Raw genomic sequence first — 20,678 nt, forward strand, 5'->3', positions numbered from 1 at the left:
TGTCCAGTTTTCAAGCACCACTTGCTGGAGAGACTGTCTTTATTCCACTGGATATTCTCTCCTGCTTTGTCGAAGATTAGTTGGCCATGCATTTGTGGGTCCATTTCTTGGTTCTCCATCTATTCCATTGGTCTATGTGTCTCTGTTTGTGCCAGTACCATACTGTCTTGATGCTTACAGCTTTGTAGTAGAGGCCAAAGTGTGGGATTGTGATGTCTCCCACTTTGGTTTTCTTTTTCAACATTACTCTAGCTATTCAGGGACTTTTGTGGTCCCATACAAATTTTAGGATTGTTTGTTCTAGCTTTGAGAAGAATGCCGGTGCATTTTTTTATTGGGATTGCATTGAATGTGTAGATTGCTTTGGATAGTATTGACATTTTAACAATATTCATTCTTCCAAAACATGAGCATGGAACGTTTTTTCCATTTCTTTGTGTCTTCTTCAGTTTCCTTCAGAAACAATCAACAAAACTAAAAAGCAACTGATGGAATAGGAAAAGATATTTGCAAGTGACATATCAGATAAGGAGTTAGTATCCAAAATCTATAAAGAACTTACCAAACTCATCACCCAAAAAATAAATAATCCAGTGAAGAAATGGGCAGAAGACATGAATAGACACTTCTCCAAAGAAGACATCCAGATGGCAAACAGACACATGAAAAGATCCTCAACTCACTCATTATCAGGGAAATACAAATCAAAACCACATTGAGATACCACCTCACACCTGTCAGAATGGCTAAAATTAACAACTCAGGAAACAACAGATGTTGGCGAGGATGTGGAGAAACGGGAACCCTCTTGCACTGCTGGTGGGACTGCAAACTGGTGCAGCCGCTCTGGAAAACAGTGTGGAGGGTCCTCAAAAAATTAAAACTAGATCTACCCTATGATCCAGCAATAGCACTGCTAGGAATTTATTCAAGGGGTACAGGAGTGCTGATGCATAGGGGCACTGGGACCCCAATGTTTATAGCAGCACTCTCAACAATAGCCAAATTCTGGAAAGAGCCTAAATGTCCATCAGCTGACGAACGGATAAAGAAGATGTGGTTTATATATACAATGGAATACTACTTGGCAATGAGAAAGAATGAAATCTGGCCATTTGCAGCAACGTGGATGGAATTGGAGGGTATTATGCTGAGTGAAATAAGTCAGGCAGAGAAAGACAGATACCATAGGTTTTCACTCATAGGTGAATCTTGAAAAACTTAACAGAAGACCATGGGGGAAGGGAAGGGGAAAAATAGTCACAGAGAGGGAAGGAGGCAAACCATAAGAGACTCTTAAATACTGAGAACAAACTGAAGGTGGATGGGGGGGAGTGGGGGAGAGAGAAAATGGGTGATGGGCATTGAGGAGGGCACCTGTTGGGATGAGCACTGGGTGTTACGTGTAAGCGGTGAATCACGGGAATCCACCCCCAAAACCAAGAGCACACTGTATACACTGTATGTTAGCCAACTTGACCATAAATTATATTTTAAAAATAAATAAATTAGGGGCACCTGGGTGGCTCAGTCGGTTAAGCGTCCGACTTCGGGTCAGATCATGATCTCGCGGTTTGTGAGTTCGAGCCCCGCGTCGGGCTCTGGGCTGACAGCTCGGAGCCTGGAACCTGCTTCAGATTCTGTGTCTCCCTCTCTCTGCCCCTCCCCCACTCACACTCTGTCTCTCTCTCCTTCAAAAATGCATAAACATTTAAAAATTTAAAAAAATAAATAAAAATAAATTAATTAATTTAATTCAATAGAGACAGGCGACTTCCCCCCCCAAGGGGAAACCTAGTGGCCACCGCAGAGATATTAACTGGCCTGATGCCAGCGTCGTTGTGTCTCAGAGAACAGAGCTGACCAGGGACAGGGTGGTCCGTGGCGCCCCAAAACAATTACCACCGTAACCTCAAAGATCACTGGTCGCAGGTCACCGCCACAGAAGTCCGAGGTGCTGTGAGAATTAACAAAATGTGACCCAGGCACGAAGTGAGCAAACGCTGTTGGAGAACTGGTGCCGACAGACCTGCCTGTGCCTTCCGTTGCAGGAAACGCAGTATTGATAAAGCACAATAAGACAAGACGTGCCCAGAGCTGCCGGGGGGGGGGGGGGGGGGGGGGGGGGGCTCCGTCGGCTAAGCCTCGGACTTCGGCTCAGGTCATGATCTCACAGTTTGTGGGTTCGAGCCCCGCATCGGGCTCTGTGCTGACAGCTCAGAGTCTGGAACCTGCTCCGGAGTCTGTGTCTCCCTCTCTGTCTGCTCTTCCCCCGCTCATGCGCTGTCTCTCTCTCTCCTTCAAAAATAAATAAAAACATTAAAAAAATTTTTTTAATAAAAAAATAGATGGAAAACACCCCAAGGTGTTCCCATAGATATTTCCCTTTTTTATTTTTGAAAAGGGAGAGTGCGTGCACACGTGAGCGAGCAGGGGGGGGTGGGCACAGAAGGAGACTTCATGCTCAGAGGCGGGGGGAGGGGGGGGGGACTCAATCTCAAGACCAGGAGATCATGACCTGAGCCGAAATCAAGAATCAAGAGTTGGACGCCTAACCGTCTAACTGACTGAGCCACCCAGCCGCCCCGCTAGGTATATCTTATTGCAGGTCACAGAATCACAAGGCTCCACTACTGTGACCATTTGGAAATTTTCCTAATGAAATGTTCACGTGTGCAGAGGGCTGGATCCTGTCCCCATGCGTCTCCTTGACTGCATGAGGACGATAAAAAATAGTTACCCAAACTTCTGTGACTAATTGGATCTGTCTCCTTTTAAGTTAGTGCAGAGTCTCAGAGTCCCCGACACCGGTAAGCAGATGCTGAGACCAGCTACTGGGAAGCAAGAATTTGGGGCACAGAGGCCTTGAGCCCAGATCCCAGTTCTGCTATTTATTTTATTTTGTTGTGCAGTCTTGACCCAGCTGAGTTCCGGCTGAAGAGCACAGTCTCTTTCTTGGGCAGCCACTGATGCACACGCCCCAACCACACCTCTTATCCAGACCCTTGAACACCCTCCCTCCCCGCCCCAGGGCTGGGTACCAGACAACTAGGGATAGCTCCTCTGCCTAGAGGTGCCAAAGTTGTTCAAATGAGCCGATCTGCAGGGAGCCTGTGGGACCCAGTTCCCTGGCCCTGCTGGCTGTCCATGAGCTGCTCCTACAGGCACTCCACACACACACACACACACACACACACACACACACACACTCACACACACACACCGGCCGGCACAGCCCCCAGATGAGGCCAGCGCTCTGCCCTCCAGCTGCCCCAGTGTCATCCTGCTGTGTCCCACCCTCAGAAGAACCTTCACATTTTATAAAATTGATGTAGAAAGACTGGTGCTTGGGTACCATCTGTGTGACTTTGGGCAGCTCCCAGGCCCCCTTTGCTTTTCACACATAAAGATGGGGGTCCCTGGTACACAGGGTCAGCCCATAGGCTAAGTGAGTGGTTGCGAAGAGAAGTCTGGTGAAATGCCTGGCTTCATAAATGCCCTGCATGTAACTGCACCCCCAGCCTAGCCCTGGAGGTCGTGCCTGGCTGGCGCCACTCTGACTGGAGAGTCTCAATGAACACCACTCGCCCCCTCGCTTCCCTAATGGCTGACTTCCATTGCAGGAGAAAGGCATCTGCTGTGGCCTAAGGCTCCCACTGACGATAAGAAAAGCCAGGTAAATCACAGAAACCATCTTTTTAAAACTCAAGAGAGCTGGAGGAGCACCAAAGGCAGGAGGAACTGAAATCCAGAGGTGGGAGACCTGCAGACCTGCCCTGGAAACCCCCAGCCGCCCCCCAAACACTGGGGACCTTGTGATCGTGGGAGCCTGAGAATTTGCCTTTGGTCGAGGCAGAGGCCACCCCTGGGGGACAGAGAAACAAGCAAGCAGAAGTAGAGAGCGGAAGGGACTCCAGGGTGTGGCTGGTTTCATATGCATTTTGGAATCCACTGACCAGTTTCCACACACGAAAGGCTGACAGCACAATGAGGCACTACTACGGGCCCCAGAACGGCTACAGTTTAAAAGACTGACAACACCAAGTGTCGGTGAGGTCGTGGAGCAACTGGAACTCTCTCACAATACGGGTGGAGACGTGTTGGAAGGTGTTTGGTGGCACCTCCCAAAGCGGGTCACACGTGAGTCTCACCCCCCGTGTCTACCAGACGGGAAGGCTTGTTTATACCAAAACATGTGCAAGAATGTGCAGAGCAGCATTCGTCATCAAAGCCCAAACTGGAAACAAGCCCAAGGCTGCCCACAGTAGATTAGGTACCAGCTCCAGAATTCCCACACGATCAACACTACCAGGTAACAAAAATGCATACGGACAGACTGCGGACACACACAGCCCCAGAGTGGTTCTCACAAGCACTACAGCCGGATGCAAATAGCCAAACAGAAAGCAGCTGACACTGTATGATGCCATTTACACAGAATGGTTAAACAGACAAAAGCAACGTATAGTATTAGAGTCAGAATAGTGGTTACCTTCGGGGGATGGATACTGACTGAGAGGAGCCCAAGGGAGCCTTCTGGGTTTCTGGAATGCTCTGTATCTTGATATGAGTGCTTGTTACTATGTATAGTAAAACCATGGTTTGTGAGCATAATTCATTCTGGAAACATGCTTGTAATCCAATGCACTTGTATATCAAAGCAAATTTCCCCAAAAGAAAGAAAGGAAACTCGGGTGATTCATTCCACAACCCAAAAATAAGCATATAAAAATGATTACAATACTGTAATATAATACAAAATAGTAAAGAAGATACAATACGTTTTTAATCTTTATTTAGTTTTGAGAGGGAGACACAGAATCCAAAGCAAGCTCCAGGCTCTGAACTGTCAGCCTAAGAGCCTGACGTGGGACTCAAACTCATGAGCCATGAGATGATGACCCGAGCCAAAGTCACAGTTTCATTGACAGCTGACGGCTGCTGTTCATGAGCAAGCCCCTCTACGTCATGTCCAAGAACGCAATCAGACCACAGTGTTCTCCAAGCAGAATTGAAGGTTCTCTTGGTGACCCCATCCCAGGCTTTATCGATGATCTTGGGGCAGTTCATGGTATGGAAATGATTTTTCCAAAACTTGGAGGGTGAGGTTTATCCTTTGGTCACCTCGAAGCATCGCTGAAGTCGGGCTTTGGTGTAAAGCCTTTTAAAGTTCTAGGGGCGCCTGGGTGGCGCAGTCGGTTAAGCGTCCGACTTCAGCCAGGTCACGATCTCGCGGTCCGTGAGTTCGAGCCCGCGTCGGGCTCTGGGCTGATGGCTCAGAACCTGGAGCCTGTTTCCGATTCTGTGTCTCCCTCTCTCTCTGCCCCTCCCCCGTTCATGCTCTGTCTCTCTCTGTCCCAAAAATAAATAAACGTTGAAAAAAAAAATTTTAAAGTTCTAAATGACCTGCTGCTCCATGGGCTGGAGGACTGGAGTGGTGTTGGGAGGAAGGAACCTGCCCTTAATGAACTCGAATTCCTCCAGCAAGTCGTCCTCAAAGCCTGGAGGCTCAGCAGGGGCATTACCCATAACCAGCAAGGCTTTGAGCGGCAAATTCTTCTCTAAAAGGTATTTCTTCACTGCAGGACCGGAGGCCTCGTTGATCCACTCAACGAACAAGATACGAGTGACCCAAGCCTTGCTGATGGACCTCCACGTAACGTTTAACTGGCTCCTCTACATCGTGCATTTCCTGAAGGCTCGTGGATTCTCAGAATGACAAACGAGCAGGGGCTTGACTTTGAAACCCCTGCTTGCGTTAGCACGAAAAGAGAGGGTGCGACGGTCTTTCACGGGCCTGTGACGGGCACTGCGTTCTCTTCTTCTATAATGTGCATCCTCTTTGGCATCTCTTTCCAAAAAAGCCCCGTCTCATCACAGTTAAAAACTTGCTCCGGCAGGTGACCCTTGGAAGCCATGAGCTTCTGGAACTCGGTAGCAAATGCCTCCGCTGCGTTAGCGTCCAAACTCGCAGCCTCTCCCAGCCTCACAACACTACGGATGCCACTTCTCTTAAAGTTATCAAACCATCCCCTGCTTGCCTCGAAGCTGTCTTTGTTTTCTGTTGACCTACGAGGCGGTTTACTTACGAGGTCGGTGTACGAGGCCTTTGCCTTCTCACAGATAAAGTTCTCGGTCACAGTATCACCTGCCAGTCACTTCTCGTTTATCCAAGCCAGAAGCAACTTTCCTGCATCTTCCAGAACACATGGCCATTGTTTTGATATTCTCATGACTCCTTTAGCTGCATCTAGCCCACTTATTTCTTCTTTAGTATTGTGCAAATGGCCGACATAGGCTTCTTGTAAAAATCTTACGATTTCGGCCACTCACCTGCCTCGCTCATACTTCTCGATGATTTCCTTCTTAACTTTCACTGTAATCCCCTCCTTCTTTTCGCCGCCTTTCTTTTCAACCTTTTTCTACATGGGGGCTATTGCATACACTCGCACAGATGTTGACCACAGCACAGTGTTAATAATGTTTTGTCATATACTGTATTTCATGCAATTGGCAACAAGGCAGCAGAGGAAAGGGTCTGTTTCTGCAGGCGACCTGACCTAGAATGAGGCAAAGCATTCCTAAGCTCACTCTTGGATGGAAACGCAAAGGACTGTCCACAGGTGCTTTGCAGTGACAAAAAAAAAAAAAAAAAAAAATGCACTAGCTCCCGCTGTGGGCACCTTCCAGCATTCTGAAAAATCACTGGCAAACACCATGGCCTGAGACCGAGCATCCAAGCATGGGCGACAATCACCCACAATCCCAGAGAGAGAGACAGAAGAACCATTGGCTCAGTTGTGATCATGGGACCTTTGGGATCACACACTACTCGTATTGCAAGACATCGCTCGTTTATCAAGTTAAAGTTTATTAGAAATGTTTGCTCGTCCTGCCGAACAGTCGCAGAACAAGTTCCCCGTAACCCAGGGTTTTACTGTATATATGTATAACATCATTAATCTATACACTTCAGTTTGCACACTTAGCTGTATGTAAATTCTATCACAATCCTTTTCATGAAACAAGAATGTTCTTAGCAGCGCTATTTCAAACAGCTCAAAACTGAAAACTGTCCAAAGCTCATCAGCTGTACGGTGATTTTTGAAACATTATGGCGTATTCCCATGACACGATACTGTGTAGCGCTTAAAAGAAACAGATGCTATGGGACTTCCACAATACAGGCGGACCTCGCAGGCCTACCAGGAGTGAAAGAATCCAGACAGGAAAGAGTAAGCACCGCCTGACTCGAATTATATGAACAGGTTTTAGATGAAGGCTAACACCTATGACCTCCGTGCGCTCCCCCTACGAAATCTTTCCATCTTGTACAACATCTCCTAGCTGTCCTCTACTTGCTAGAAGGGACGGTGCCTGATTCATGACTGCCAGGTAGGTCTTCAACTTTACTCCATTGGATTTTTTTTTCTAACACTTAAAAATAAAACAGCCCCTTACCCTACCAGCAAAAAAATAGATTAAGGAAGAGCAGAGAACAACAAGCCAGGACAAGCAAGCAATGAGCAAGTGCCCGGAACAAAGCGGAGAAAGCTCTTTTATGGCGGGGGCGGGGGAGGGGGCGGGGCTGTTGTAAACTGAAAGTCCATTGGGCTAAACTGGAAGTGTAGTGGCTCTTCATTGGCTGAGCTGTGACTGTCTCTCATTGGCTGGACTGTTGCTGGGGGAGGAGGAAACTTTCCTTCCTCTAGCCTGGTAGCCGGTAGCCCGCAAGGCGTAGGTCTCCTGTCTGGACTCGATTTTGAGGAGTGGTCGGGGATGAGAGCTGCCGGTGCTGGCCTCCCAGCTCCGTTCCAAGTGAGGTTTGCTTTTATTAATCTTCACACCCTGTATCTGAAATTCTGCCATCATACCTGCCAGGAATCCAAGTGGGACCTCCCCAGGACACAGGTCCTCTGCTGTCCATGGATGTGCAGACATACTGCTCCCAGACGGGCCTCAGCAACCAGCCAAGCCTGGGGGCCGGACCCAGCCCAGCACCCATGTGGGGCTCCCGCGCAACCTGGGACCCCCGGGCGGTCCTGGAGCTTCCCCGCCTTCACGTTCAACTTAAGTGATCCCCACCCCCTCGCAGACTCCTGTCTCCATCTCCGTCATCAGGGTCTTTCTTTCCAGGCCCCAGGCCTTTTCCCCTGCCCCCACTGTTTCCTCTGCAGGGTCATGGACAGGCCCAGGGGGCGCGTATTTGACAGGCCCCCAGGCCTTTTCCCCTGCCCCCACTGTTTCCTCTGCAGGGTCATGGACAGGCCCAGCGGGCGCGTATTTGAATGGAAGACGGTACTCTGGAGACGGGAGAGATCGTGCAGCGCAGCGTGCCAAGTCGTATCTTTCTGACTCAGGACACAGCTTCTTCATTCCTTTATACGGCTGCAGAGAAACCCTGCAAAATAATTTTCAGAGTTTTTCTAAGATGTGAGTGTGAGGGAGATTGATTTCTAATGAGATAAGTGACACGCATGATGTCCCCCCTCATGGATGTTCCCAAGGGGAGCCCCAATATAAAGCACTGGTGCCCCAGACATCTGGGGGGCCAAGCAAGGAACCCCTCAGCAGGGGCACGGAGTGAGGAGCGGGTCTCTGGGGATGGCAGTGCCTAGTGTCCCTCCAGTGCCCCAGGCCAAGGGAGGGGCGGCCTGGTGGGCAGGCGGCGTGGAGGGGGCGGTTGCCACGCGGCTGGAGCCACCACCTCCGGGTTGTTCTGACCCCCTTCCATGTTTCCGCGTGGAACCCTGTGCTTAGTGACCAATGGATGAGAGCTCAGCTCCTGGCTGGTGAATGTCACCACTCGCCCGGAGAGCCGCACAAGGAAGGAGTTGGCAAGGAAAGAGGGAGATTTTCAAGGCTTTTTATTATCTTTTTTTTTAATGAGACACACGTGTGTTTACATGCAGAAGGACAGACACCAATACCAATTAAACACAGACTCACATATGCTCCAGCAACCCCAGCCCTGAGCACACACCCAGAGTGAAGGCAGGGACCTGAAGACACTCGCCCATCGTGTGCACACAGCGAGTCACGGCAGCCAGAACTCGCTCGCCATCCCAGCGTCCGTCTGGGGCCGAAGGAATGGGCAAAGAAAATGCAGTGGGGCCACACAACGGAAGACTGTTCGGCCTTAAAAAGGAGGGGAAATCTGTCAGTGCAGATTCTGCTCGGTGCAATCAGCCAGTCACAAAGGACGAACACTGTATGTTTCACCTCTGTGAGGTCCCTGGAGTCATCAGGGCCGGAGGAGGACGGTGGGGACCCCCAGAGGTCCCCAGAGAAGTGGGGCCAGGAGGGTGCGGGAGCGGGGGGCGCTGATAGGCTGTGGGCAGCTCCACTGTGGTGCCAGATGCCGGGGACCCTCGGTCACCCTCCACCACAGTGCTTGCGGGGAGAGAGGAGGTGAGACTCTGCAAGGTTGAGGGGGATGGGGTCAGGGGTGTCCAAGGACTAGAGAAAATGAGCACTGAGGGTTCCGGGGTGTGGATGTGTGTAGGGGGAGGTGGGGGCCAGGCTGAACAAACAAACGATGGGTGCCTGCACGCATGGAGGAATGAACGGATGAGCTTCTGAGACGCGGACAGTCACGGCACAGGCTCCTGGGTGTGAGTGGGGGTGCAGGGCGGTGGAGACCCCATCTGTCCCCACAGCCCACATCTGCCCCCCAAAGCTCCATTCCCCCGTTCCTGTGTCCTGCAGGTGGGACGGATGCCCTTCCTGTCCCCACAGATGTCAGACCTTTGCCCCTCAGCCAGAAACACTTCACCCTTTCCCAGGTCTGGATCAGATTAACAGAGGCCGACACAGGGAGGATGAGGGTAGGGATAGAATAGGGGCTCCGAGCGCAGGACAGCACAGTTCCCCAAGGAAAGCAGGGCCTGTGGCCCTGCCCCCACCGTCTCCTCCTCTGCCAGGGCAAGAGGAAGTGTGCCCGGGGCCACAACTGGCAGGAAGAGCAGAATGACCTGCTAAATCCACTTGGCCTGAGGGAAGCCAGGTCTGGGGGTGGGGGAGCCACCCACTGGAGCCAGCCCGGCCAAACTGGGGAGAGCAGGCAGGACCGGGTCCGTGCTGTGCAGGGGTCTTCGGGCAGGGAGCTGGGGCCCCCGGGCTGCCCCTGGATATGGGCATGGCCGAGGGAGGAAGCCCTGACCTAGAAGGGCTCTGAGCCCAGGGCACAGGCCGTTTACCATGCAGGCTCTAAACATGGGCCCCAGCCACCAGCCCTGAGCCCTGTGGGTAGGGGGTGGCTCCCTCTAAGGGAGCCAAGTCCCGCGCTGGGGTCTGCAGGAGGCGCCGTGTCCTGGAACCCGGGCTCAGACAGGTGCCGCCTGTGGACAGTCAGGGACACCAACCCAGAGAGGCCAAGGGAGGGGCCTGGGCACTGAGGCAGGCAGCCCCGGCTCCAGGTCCAAGCCAGCCCCCTGCCCCACCCGACTCCTCGGTCCCACCAGGAAGGGGGGAGGGGCTCTTGACACCCCTTCAGGTCTGTGGCCGGTAAAGGAGGAAGGGTGCCCCCGGGGAGACAGGTGGGGGGCCTGCCAGGCTGGCTTTCACACGATACACCACCAGCTGGAGGGCAGGAGAAGGGAAGGCGGGTCCCTGAGGCTCCCAGGAAGCTTCCCCCCCGCCCTGCCCAGCCAGCTCCCACTCAGCAAGCAGCATGGGGAGAGGCCGGGGGTACCTCCAAGGTCAGGGAGGGATAGGGTGTGTGGTGGGTGGGCGCTGGAAGGCCTCTCCGAGGAGATGCCGTCTCAGCAGGTGAGGGATGAGCCCCTCGGGTACAGGCAGAGCTAGCTTCACCCACCAAAGCCTTGGGGGGGGGGGGGTGTGCATAGCGGGCACAGCCATGGTGTTTGTATTAAAATACTCTCCGAGCAGCTGTGGAACGTTGGCGAGGCTGACTCAGGGTTGAAGGTCAGTGATACGCAGCTTGAGGGTCCGGGACGCCAAGCTCCGGTGTCTGCGCAGCCGGGGCTGGCTCCCAGGGGGCGCAGGTGCAGGGCGGGTGGGCAGGACGGCTTCCGGGGCCAGGTTTGCGGGCCAACGAGCGAGCCAGGCTGGGGAGTAGCGGCACAGGTGGACAGGACGCCCCCAAGGCCGACCACAGTGACTTCCCGTTCCCCCCGGCCCCCGAAGTCAGGGAGGGAAATGGCCGTCCCTGGCCTGATGCCTGGCTCTGGGGCCAGAGTGAGGCCCATTGTTTGAGGCTGGAGCTGGGGGGGGCCGGGGCCCAGGGGCCTCCAGGAAGCCCCCAGAAGTGCCCTCTGTCCCACTTCCCACAGATCCAGCGCCTGAGCAAGGAGACAAGCACACAGCCCCGGCAACCCCGGCAGGATGAAGGTGCCCACGGCCGTTCTCCTGGCCCTGCTGCTGTGCCAGCAGCCAGGTACTGGGGCAAGGGGACACCCCTGCAGCAAGGGGGGGGGGCGGCATCGTCCGGGCCCATGGGGCCCCTCGGGACACCCAGCCTGGGGCGGGACTGGGGAGAAAGGGATCGGGCTGGAATCTGAGGCCAGAGGGAGGTGGACGTCAGCTGTCCTGGGCTCCCACAGATCCCCAAACCTGCCCCTCCCTAGCCCAGATTTCACTTCTTCAAAATGCAGGTCCCGGTCTCGGTTTCCTCTTCTGTAAACTAGCCCACCCTGAGGGGTTCCGGGTGGGGGGCAGCTGCTGCAAAGGGCTGGCCCACGGCCGCGGATGCTGTCGGTAGAGACAACGCCAGGCCACACGCCAGCAGGGCCACCAGCTTGGGGGCCAGCAGGGCCGCCAGCTTGGGGGCGAGCAGGGGGGACACGGTGGGGAGGGAGAGAGCACAGAAGTGGTGAAGCACAGGCGGGGGGCGGGGAGGGGACACAGCCTCGAGCGTGTGTCCCCTGTGCGCGGGTAGCAGGGGTTCACAGACGTGCCTGTGTGGCCAGGCAGAGGGCAGGTGCAGGGCGAGGAGGAGGAGGACAACGACACGGACTTTGGGCTGGATGGCTATGACGATGACGATGAGGAAGAGGAGGAGGAGGCCAGTGTGACTACAGGCGGCAGGGGCAGAGGTGCCCGTCTCCCCCGACCCGAGGGCGCAGGCACTGTGTGCGCCCCGCTGAGTGCCGGGCTCGCTGGCGGCTGGCATAGGGGGACCGTGTGTCACCTTGCCTGCCGGGGGAGGGGGAGGAAGAGCCCTGGCCCTCGGCACACCCGTCACCTCTCCCCTGGCTGGGACCCTCCACCACCGTCCAGAGTAGGGAGCCTAGAGTCGGAGCCGCTGCGGGGCGGGGAGGGCGCGGTGGAGGCCCGGCACGGGGAGACTAGCGCAGAGGCCCCGGGCGCAGAGAAGGGGGGCGGAAGGGGTGCGGGGAGGCTCCTGCAGGGCAGGCTCTCAGAGGAGTGAGAGCTGGCAGCAGCACGGGCCGCAGGGGGAGGCGCGGGGGGCGGGCCGCGGCCCCTCCTGAGCCCTCCTCGCCTCTCAGCCGTGCTGCAGTGTTACTCCTGCCAGGCCCTGCACAGGGGGGAGAGTTGTGACCGGATTCAGAACTGCGTCCACAGCCACAGCTTCTGCAAAGCCGTCATCTCCCACGGGAACACCGGTGAGCGGGCCACTGGGGTGGCTGCAGAGGGAGGAGCCCCGTCTCCCCCTGCCGAAAGCACACAGCCCGGAGCGGGGCCTCCCCCCTGCCTCGGCCCGTCCCGGGTGACCAAGCCGTTCCCTCCCAGGGTCGGGCCCTCTGACCACCTACTCGACATGGTGCGCAGACACGTGTCAGCCCTTCGCCAAGACAGTGGAGGGGACCCTGATGACCGTGACCTGCTGCCAGTCCACACTCTGCAACCTCCCACCCTGGCAGGACCCACTGGGCAGGGGGGCAGGGAGCCCCCAGGGCAGCCCCAGTCTGGTGGCCACTGTCCTCCTCAGCCTCCTCCCTGGCCTTCAGGCCGTGGCGTCCTGAGTGGGTGGTCCCACCCCGACCCCAGCCGGGCTCACACCCTGGATGGCCAGCACTCACTCCAGTGCCTTACCCACCTGCCCGTCCCCCACCCCCCGGCTTTGGAGAATAAACGTGGAGCGACTTCAGGGGTACGGCCAGCACTGGCTCCTCCCTCCCCCGCGTGCCCCCGCGTGTCCCCGCGTGTCCGATCTGTCTGGCATCTGCAGCCTCTCTCCCTACTGCCTGTGCCAGGACGTGGGCCTCAGGTCCAGGCCTCAGCTGCTCAGAGGGTGGGTCCACACAGCCTGGGGAGAGAAAACACGTGTCATATGCCGGAGTGGGGGGCGAGGGGGGCGGCCCCATTCTCTCCTCACCCTCCCGCCACTGAAACGCCTCCATGCCCGTGATTGTTGCCTGGGTTCTTGAGAAGTGGGCAGTGGGAGGGGCTGGGAAGAGAACCCAAGTGTGCCCCAGTGTCCACTGTGGCCAGGCTGGCACCGTTGGCTGCTGGGCTCTTGGCCTTCCTGACTGGTGCCAAGACAGAGCCCTGGGACAGGAGGGAGGAAGCCTGGGTCTGGGCCTCAGTTTCTCCATGGATAAGTGTGGAACAAGGCCCTTGATCTCCACCAGCTCAACATCCCCAGGGTAGGGAAGCCCAGGGTCCTCCACTGCCTGTCAAGGATCTCCAGCAGGTAGACAGCTTCCCACTCTCTGTTTCCTTCTTTCCTTATTAATGAAAACCTCCAGGTCTGGTGGGGGGGACAGATCCCTGAGGTGGAAGTGACATGTCTTTCTTCTTCTCCTTCCTCCTTCCTGTTCCCTGAAATGATGGCTGGGGCTCAGCAGCCACTTTGCACCATGAGGCAGCACACTGAGGCTAGTAGGGCAGCATGGAGGAAAGGGCCTGGATCGCTGGACCAGGAACCACTGTACTAGCCCCACGCTGCCTACCTTAGGACCCCTTTCCTTGGGAGAGAAATAAATTGCTGTGGGGTTGAAGCCAGTTGTCTGGGTTTCTCTGTCATTGCCTTTTCACATTCTATCATACGTGTGCACTCCCACACGTGCATCCCTTCTCACATTACTCCCGCTAGTGCACACACTCATGGGCACACACCCACCCACACGGCCCCCTACTAAAGCACATCGGAGAACAGCAGAGCTCGGGGGCCACACTGAGTTAAAATGTTAGGTAAGCCCAGGTCCCCGGTTCCACAACCCTGGGTGAACGCCACGCCCCACCGGCTCCATGACCGAGATGAACGCCTTCACCCCCCAGCTGGGTTTCCCTGTCTACTAGGTGGGAGGGGAGAAGGGCCCTCCTGGCCGGGCCAGCCTCAGTGAGGCCCGGCGAACGCCACACGCCCAGCAGGCAGTGCACACTCAGCAAAAGTGAACTGTTGTCGGTGCAACCCCACGGGCCCCACCTCCTGCACGTGCTGATGGGAGTCCCTCACGACCAAAAGAGACCTGATTAGCCTTGCTCCTCCCCCCTTAGAAACACTGGGTGCTTCTGCGTCACAGAATTCTCCCTCCAGCTTCTGCCTTAGAGCCTGCTCTAAGTGATCTAAGTCTGAGTGCACAGGACCCCCCAACATCTCTGGAGCTGACCCTCTTTCACGGTCCTCGGCACCAGGTGCAGGCTACAGAGCCCGCCCTGGCCTCAGGCTCCTGATTCTGCGACAGCTTCTTCTCTGGGGTCCTGGGGCCCTGCCAGGACCTGCCCCCTCCCCATTCCCGCGCCTAGGGAAGCAGAAGGGGCAGCCTGACCCCTCCCGGGGCTCTAACCTGCTCCTGAGGGCACAGGAGGAGGCAGGCTCAGATGTGGTGAGGACTTGACGCGGCGCAGAGAAGCCTGCCTGCCGGGCACCCTGTCCCGAAACACTGCCCCTCCCAGCCACCCCAACAAGCCCAGTGTCCCCGCCACCCCAACAAGTCCGCCTGAACAAGGAGACACTGAAACGAAGGCGTCGGCAGGCTGTGCTTTTGGGAGCTGCTACGGCCCGTTTTACGTGTCAGCCTGACCGGATGGAAGGTGCCCCAGGATGTCTGGGTGTGTCTGTGAGTTTCCAGAAGAGATTAGCATTTGAGTAAAAAGATCGACCCTGCCCGAGTGGGTGCGCCTCACCCAATCTGCCGCAGAGGGGAGGGCCCGAAAGGATGAAAAGGCGGGAAGGGCAAGTTCACCCTTCTAGAGCTTGATGTCCGTCCTCCCCTGTCCTCAGGCACCGGGGCCCCCACTCCTCAGGCTTCTGGGTCTCCAGCTCGCAGAGGCAGGGGGGACACCTCTCGGCCCCCACAGCCACGTGAGCCACCTCCTGTACTCAGTCTCTGGCCAGTGCCGCAGGACACCCTATTGTTTCTAGCAAGGAGCCCCCGCTCCCTCGCTTCCTCATGGCCTCCTATGCTCCGGCTCGCAGCCCCCCTCCAACCTCTGTCTCTGCACCGTCTTCTGCCTCAAATCTCCCTCCACCAACCCCTTTCGAGGGCCTTTGTGGTGACCTGAGACCACCAGATAATCGAGAACAATCTCTCATCCCCAGACCCTCAAGCCCATCACATCTGCAAAGGCCCTGTGCCTATGAGGCCACACGTCCAAGGCTCCAGGGATTGGGACCTGGATGTCAGCCAGTGAGTTTAGCACCGCCCAACACAGACCCCCCTGGACGCCTGCCTGGCTGCGCGCTGGGCCTCGGACCCAAGGAGGATAAAGCCCAGTCCCAGGGCCCAGCGGAAGGGCTCACCTGGTCACAGGGGCCACAGCCCAGAAGTCAGGGGTGGCTGTCAGCCCCTGCGTGGCCCCTAAGTATACACCTGCCATCCAGACAGGATTCAGACGACCCCGCCTTTGCTCATGATCGGATTCAGGCTCCTAGAGGGTCAGGAGTTTTTTTTTTTAATTTAATGTTTTATTTATTCTTGAGAGAGAGAGAAAGACACAGAGCATGAGCGAGGGAGGGGCAGAGAGAGAGAGGGACAAAGAATCCAAAGCAGACTCCAGGCTCTGAGCTGTCAACACAGAACCCGACGTGGGGCTCGAACTCAAGAGCCGTGAGACCATGACCTGAACTGAAGTCAGACACTCAACCAACTGAGCCACCCAGGCGCCCCAGGGTCAGGATTTTTAAGGTTGAATATATGATGGGCCGGTGGGGGAGGGCGAGCCCCCACGCTGCCCCTGTGGGCACGGCCGCCTGTGCCTAGAGGCTGCAGTCATGCCCAGCCTGAGGTGACAGAACACCCTTCTCTCCGCCGGATGCGCCACTGCCCACACGCAGCTGTGCCTGGAGCCACGCGCCACCGCTGGCTGTCACAGAGATTCCAATAATTCATGGGACAGATTCTAACCACACCTCCCTCCCGCGAGCTCTAACCATCTGAGGACACAGGCACAGAGACGTGGGGATCTAATGCCCCAAGGAAGCGGGCGGCCCCAGGGTAGGGGGTAGGGGTGGGGAGGATGCAGGCAGACCCCAGAGGGTGTGAGAGGGACAGTGACAGAGCCCGAGGGTGACAGGCCTCCCCAGAACCCACCCCCCTTGGGCACTGGGGCAGCAAAGGTTACCCCAACGCTCACCCTCCCTTGGAACCAGGTGTCTGGGGAATGGGACTCCTCCCTGGTCCACACAGGCTGGTTGTCCCCGTGTCCTCACATGCTCGTCCCCCCCCCCCCCCCAGCATGTCTGCTTCTCTTCTTGTAAGGACACCAGTCGGCCTGGATCAGGGCTCCCAGTGACCTCCTTTACCTTAATCACCTCCATAAAGACCCATCTCCAAGCACAGTCACCCTCTGCGGCCCTGAGAGCAGGACTCAGTGTATGGATCTTGGGGACGTAATCCGGCCACTAACAAGGGGCTGAGACAGAGCTCCGTGAGGGCAGCGAGAGTGGCGTCAGCCCTGGGCTGAGTTTAGGGAGGTGTTTGCCAAGGATGGGGGAGATGGGGCCTGATGGTGACAGCCTGGCGCAGGTGGGGGGGCCTGCAGACAGATGGGGGTGCCGTAGCACATGCTCAAAAAGCCAAGAATTCAGCTCACAGGCACCAGGCTCCCGCCCGTGGCCTTTATGACCACATTTGGCCACCAGGCAGGATTACATGCTCCTGCTGGCTTCCTCAGTACTCCCTCCATCTGTCCATCACGGTGCTCAGTGACCTGTCATGGCCCTTGTCATGCCCGTGTCCCCCATAAGTTCTGCAGTAGCAACATCCACCCGGCCCGAGAGCACTGGGTTCTGCACACAGACCTTCTCTGTAAATGGAGACACGCCCCTCTCTGCAAACCCCACCCGCAAACCCCACCCCCACCACCCGATTCCCCAGGGTGTCCCTGTCCTGCAGAGCTGGTGGTCTCGATGGTGATTCGGCCTGGGCCGGCCTCAGGAGGCTGTGCGGTCGCTCGCCTGCAGACCCCATGCGCATGCCCCATAGAGAGCCCCTCCCGACCGGAAGGCGTCCTCCCCGCCTCAGCCTGCTGGCAGGTACCCCACCTGAGAAAAGTCAGGAAAGGAAACCTCACTTACATGGGAGCGGGGAGTTTCGGCAGGGGGAGCTCTCACACCCGCTACTCTCCCGCAAATGCAACAGGAAGAGAGCGGTCCTGACGGTCCTACCACTTTCCCTACTCCTTTACCGCTGGGCAGGTGGAAGGAAGATTTCCTCCTGCCCCGGCAACAGCCCAGCCAATGAGAGGCTGTCACAGCCCAGCCAATGAGCAGCCACTACACTTCCAGCTCCCAGTTTAGTCCAATGGACTTTGAGTTTACAACAGCCCCTCCCAGCCCCGCCTCTTCTCTGTAAAAGAGCCTTCTCCTTCCTGGCTCTGCGGACTTACTTGCCTGCGGTCTTGCTTTGCCGGGGCTGCGGCTCTCTGCCATTCCCGAACAAACCCATTATTGCTGGTAAGACGACTGGAAGTTTTATTTTGAAGGTTAACAACTCCCAGGCCCCGCTTCCGCACTGGAACCGGGATCGTGGACCCGCACCACCGCCCTCGGGAGCTTGTAGCGCGTGTGGGTGGTGGAGCCCCGCGCAACTTCCGTCATCAGAGCGGCGAGGATGCCGCGCTCCGGAGGAATCTGGAAGCGGGCGTGCAGACTGGCACGATGTCTGCGGGAGGGGGGGGGGGGGACTGGGCCAGCGCGCCCTGTGACCCGGCGGTTCCACCGGAAGAGGTCGGCCCTGCAGACACCAGGCCCTCGTCTGGACCGGCCTCCTGGGCAAAGTGCGTCAGCTCTGCTGGCGCCGCCGGTGGGTGACGGTGCGCACTCGTGTGAGGTCCCCGCTTCTACACTGAGCAGGGGGCCTGAGGCACCCCTCCAAAAGCCCGGCTCACCATCGACAAGGAAGGACACGTGTCCCAGAGGCCAGCGGCACAGGACAGCGAGAGGCTGCAGGCGGTGGGCCAGCCTCTGGGCCTTGGTCAGGCTTGAGTGACCTTCAGAGCCCGCCCCTCACCCCAGGGCACGTGCAGGTACTGGGACCCTCAGAGGGTGCTCCTCAAGAGCCTGATGCTGGAAACTTCTGGAGTCTGGTGGCCCTGGGTAAAGGCTCCGCCCTGAAGCGTGGGTGCTGTCGAGGCTTCCTGACCTTTGTCAGTGTGACACGGGAGCTGCTAAGACAACAGAGGAGCCCATGCAGCTCCAGGGCTGACCGCTGCGGGCTGTGTGACCTTGGCCACCCATGTAGCCTGTCTGTGCTCAGTCCTCTTGTCCACAAAACTGGAGAAAAGCAGAACCCGTCTCCGAGGGTCCGTGCGGAGGCTGCCAGGCCCCGGTGCTCCAATGCCAGGGCTGACTGTGATGGCCCCTGCTCTCACCCCTGGAGCTGTTCCTGGGGGTGAGGGCTCCAGGCCCCTCGCGCTGGCCTGTGGAGGCATCGCTTCTCTCCCCTCCTAGCACTGAGTCCACCCACTCACCCTGCTCCCTTCTGTTGCCCGACGAGTGACCCCTAACATGGAGTCGACAAACAAGGCCGAGGGACCCCTACCCAAGGTGCCTTGCCACCCCCACCTTGAAACCAGCCTGGGGCTGCCTCAGGGCGCTGGGTGCCCCATCCAGCCCTGACACTGGGAGCAAGCTGAGGAAGAATGCTGTGCCCCCTTCCTTTCTGGGCCCACAGGACCTGCCAGCTGGGGGAGGGCACGTGCAGATCCTCCCTGGGCACCCCTCCCCTGCAGCCTCCGTCCTCCCCACGACCCTGAGCTCCTCCCCTCTCCTGCCCCCCCCCCATTGTCCCCTTGGTGGCCTGCCATTGTCCACTGACCCAACGCCACCCCAGGATTGAGTCCTAAGGTGGTCTCAGGACTTCCTTTCTCCCAACACAGGAAGCAGGTGGCCACAGTGCACTTCCTGCCGTTGTTCTCCCTGTGAGGATGAGGCATTGACCCAAAAGCAGGACGTTCCTGAGGATGGAGATTGCTGAATCCCGGCCCTCTGGTGACCGCCAGGTTTGCAGAAGCCGATGGACCCAAGGCTCATCTGGAACCTCCCAGAAAGAGGGGGATCACGGGCCCCCACCTGAGAGCTGCGGAGGGGTCTCATTGTGGTCAGTGTCCCCTGACACTCAGGCCTCCCAGCCTCAGAGGAGGATCCCTGCACAGAGGTGCATCCCGCCTGAGGGAGCGGCAGGGGGGCTGCCTGGGCTCTGTGATGGGCCTGCTGGTTGGGGAGCCACCTGGCCACAGGGTCTTAGAGAATGAGGGGAGGGGGGAGGAATGGAGACACGGGAAAGCCTCACTCATGCCTTCCCCTTCCGTGTCCTCGGTCCTCCCAAAAGGAGCCTGAGATGAGCAGTGAATGTGGCAGTGTCGGGGCCACGACCCGGCTCATCCCACCGCAGAAGACGCACCTGGAGAGACCCGATCCCAGAAATCCTGACTTCGGAATGTTTGCAGAGGAGGAAGCGTCTAATGCGCCAGCCACAGGCGGGGGGCCTTTCCTTCCAGACGGCACGCCGTCACAGAGTCACGGGCTCAAGTGAAGGAAACAGAGTCACAGAGTGATGCCACAGGCTTGAGTGAAGGAAGCTTACCTCTTGGAAGAAGCTGTGCGAGCAGACCACAGCCTCTCGGCCCAGGGTGGGCCTGACAGTGAATTTACGCTGCGGGGGACGCGGCGGATGTCACCTGGGGGTCGGGCTGCCCTGGCCTGTTGCCACCCATGCGACACCCTAGTAACTTGCCTCCGGGGGAACCTGTCCGCAGATGAACATGGGGAAGATCACATAAATGGAGAATGAGTGTACTTACTGCCCACCTTGTCATAAACCGTAGGCTCCAGGAGTCAGATGTGAGTTTTTCTAGGTGTGTGACCCATAACTGAGGAAGAAGCCCACAGGTAAGAAATCAGCGTTTCTTGGAAGCATACTAAACCTGATGGCCTCTTATGTCTCCACCTTGCTCCGTGTCCAAGGCTTCACTGAGCCCCTTGTGCATCGCCACACCTGTGCTCCCGAACAGCGTGGCTCTGGACCTGGCTGCCCAGTAGAATCGTCCAGGGGCATTTTTAAAATACCAGCGTTGGGGGGCGCCTGGGTGGCTCAGTCAGTTACGCGTCCGACTTTAGCTCAGGTCATGATCTCAAGATTCGTGAGTTCCAGCCCCGCATCAGGCTCTGTGCGGACAGCTCGGAGCCTGGAGCCTGCTTCAGATTCTGCGTCTGCCTCTCCCCTGCTCACACTCTTTCTCTCTCTCTCAAAAAATAAATAAGCATTAAAAAAAATTTTTTTAATGCCAGTGTTGTGTGTCCATTTCCC

General features: G+C 56.9%; 1 protein-coding gene and 2 long non-coding RNA genes across 4 annotated transcripts; all 3 read left to right on the top strand.

Moving 5' to 3' along the window:
* The first annotated feature begins 7,576 nt into the window (after window positions 1-7,576).
* On the top strand, window positions 7,577-10,710 carry LOC123383112. The gene is made up of 3 exons (XR_006592495.1): window positions 7,577-7,818; window positions 8,256-8,433; window positions 8,913-10,710. It is a non-coding gene; the product is annotated as an uncharacterized LOC123383112 (long non-coding RNA).
* A 359-nt stretch (window positions 10,711-11,069) lies between these two features.
* GPIHBP1 (glycosylphosphatidylinositol anchored high density lipoprotein binding protein 1) lies at window positions 11,070-13,929 on the top strand. Its single transcript, XM_045049885.1, has 5 exons — window positions 11,070-11,088; window positions 11,295-11,398; window positions 11,931-12,056; window positions 12,471-12,587; window positions 12,715-13,929. The coding sequence occupies exons 2-5, from the start codon at window positions 11,347-11,349 to the stop codon at window positions 12,945-12,947; spliced, it is 528 nt and encodes a 175-aa protein (XP_044905820.1). The 5' UTR covers window positions 11,070-11,088; window positions 11,295-11,346; the 3' UTR covers window positions 12,948-13,929.
* A 3,561-nt stretch (window positions 13,930-17,490) lies between these two features.
* LOC123383111 lies at window positions 17,491-20,541 on the top strand. Of its 2 annotated transcripts, none has more exons than XR_006592493.1 (3): window positions 17,491-17,824; window positions 19,249-19,469; window positions 19,701-20,541. It is a non-coding gene; the product is annotated as an uncharacterized LOC123383111 (long non-coding RNA). The 2 variants fall into 2 exon arrangements; XR_006592494.1 differs by having other exon boundaries at window positions 17,670-17,824; window positions 19,249-19,371.
* The last annotated feature ends 137 nt before the right edge of the window (window positions 20,542-20,678 follow it).

The sequence above is a fragment of the Felis catus genome, chromosome F2, assembly GCF_018350175.1.
Source record: "Felis catus isolate Fca126 chromosome F2, F.catus_Fca126_mat1.0, whole genome shotgun sequence".
Taxonomy (NCBI): domain Eukaryota; kingdom Metazoa; phylum Chordata; class Mammalia; order Carnivora; family Felidae; genus Felis; species Felis catus.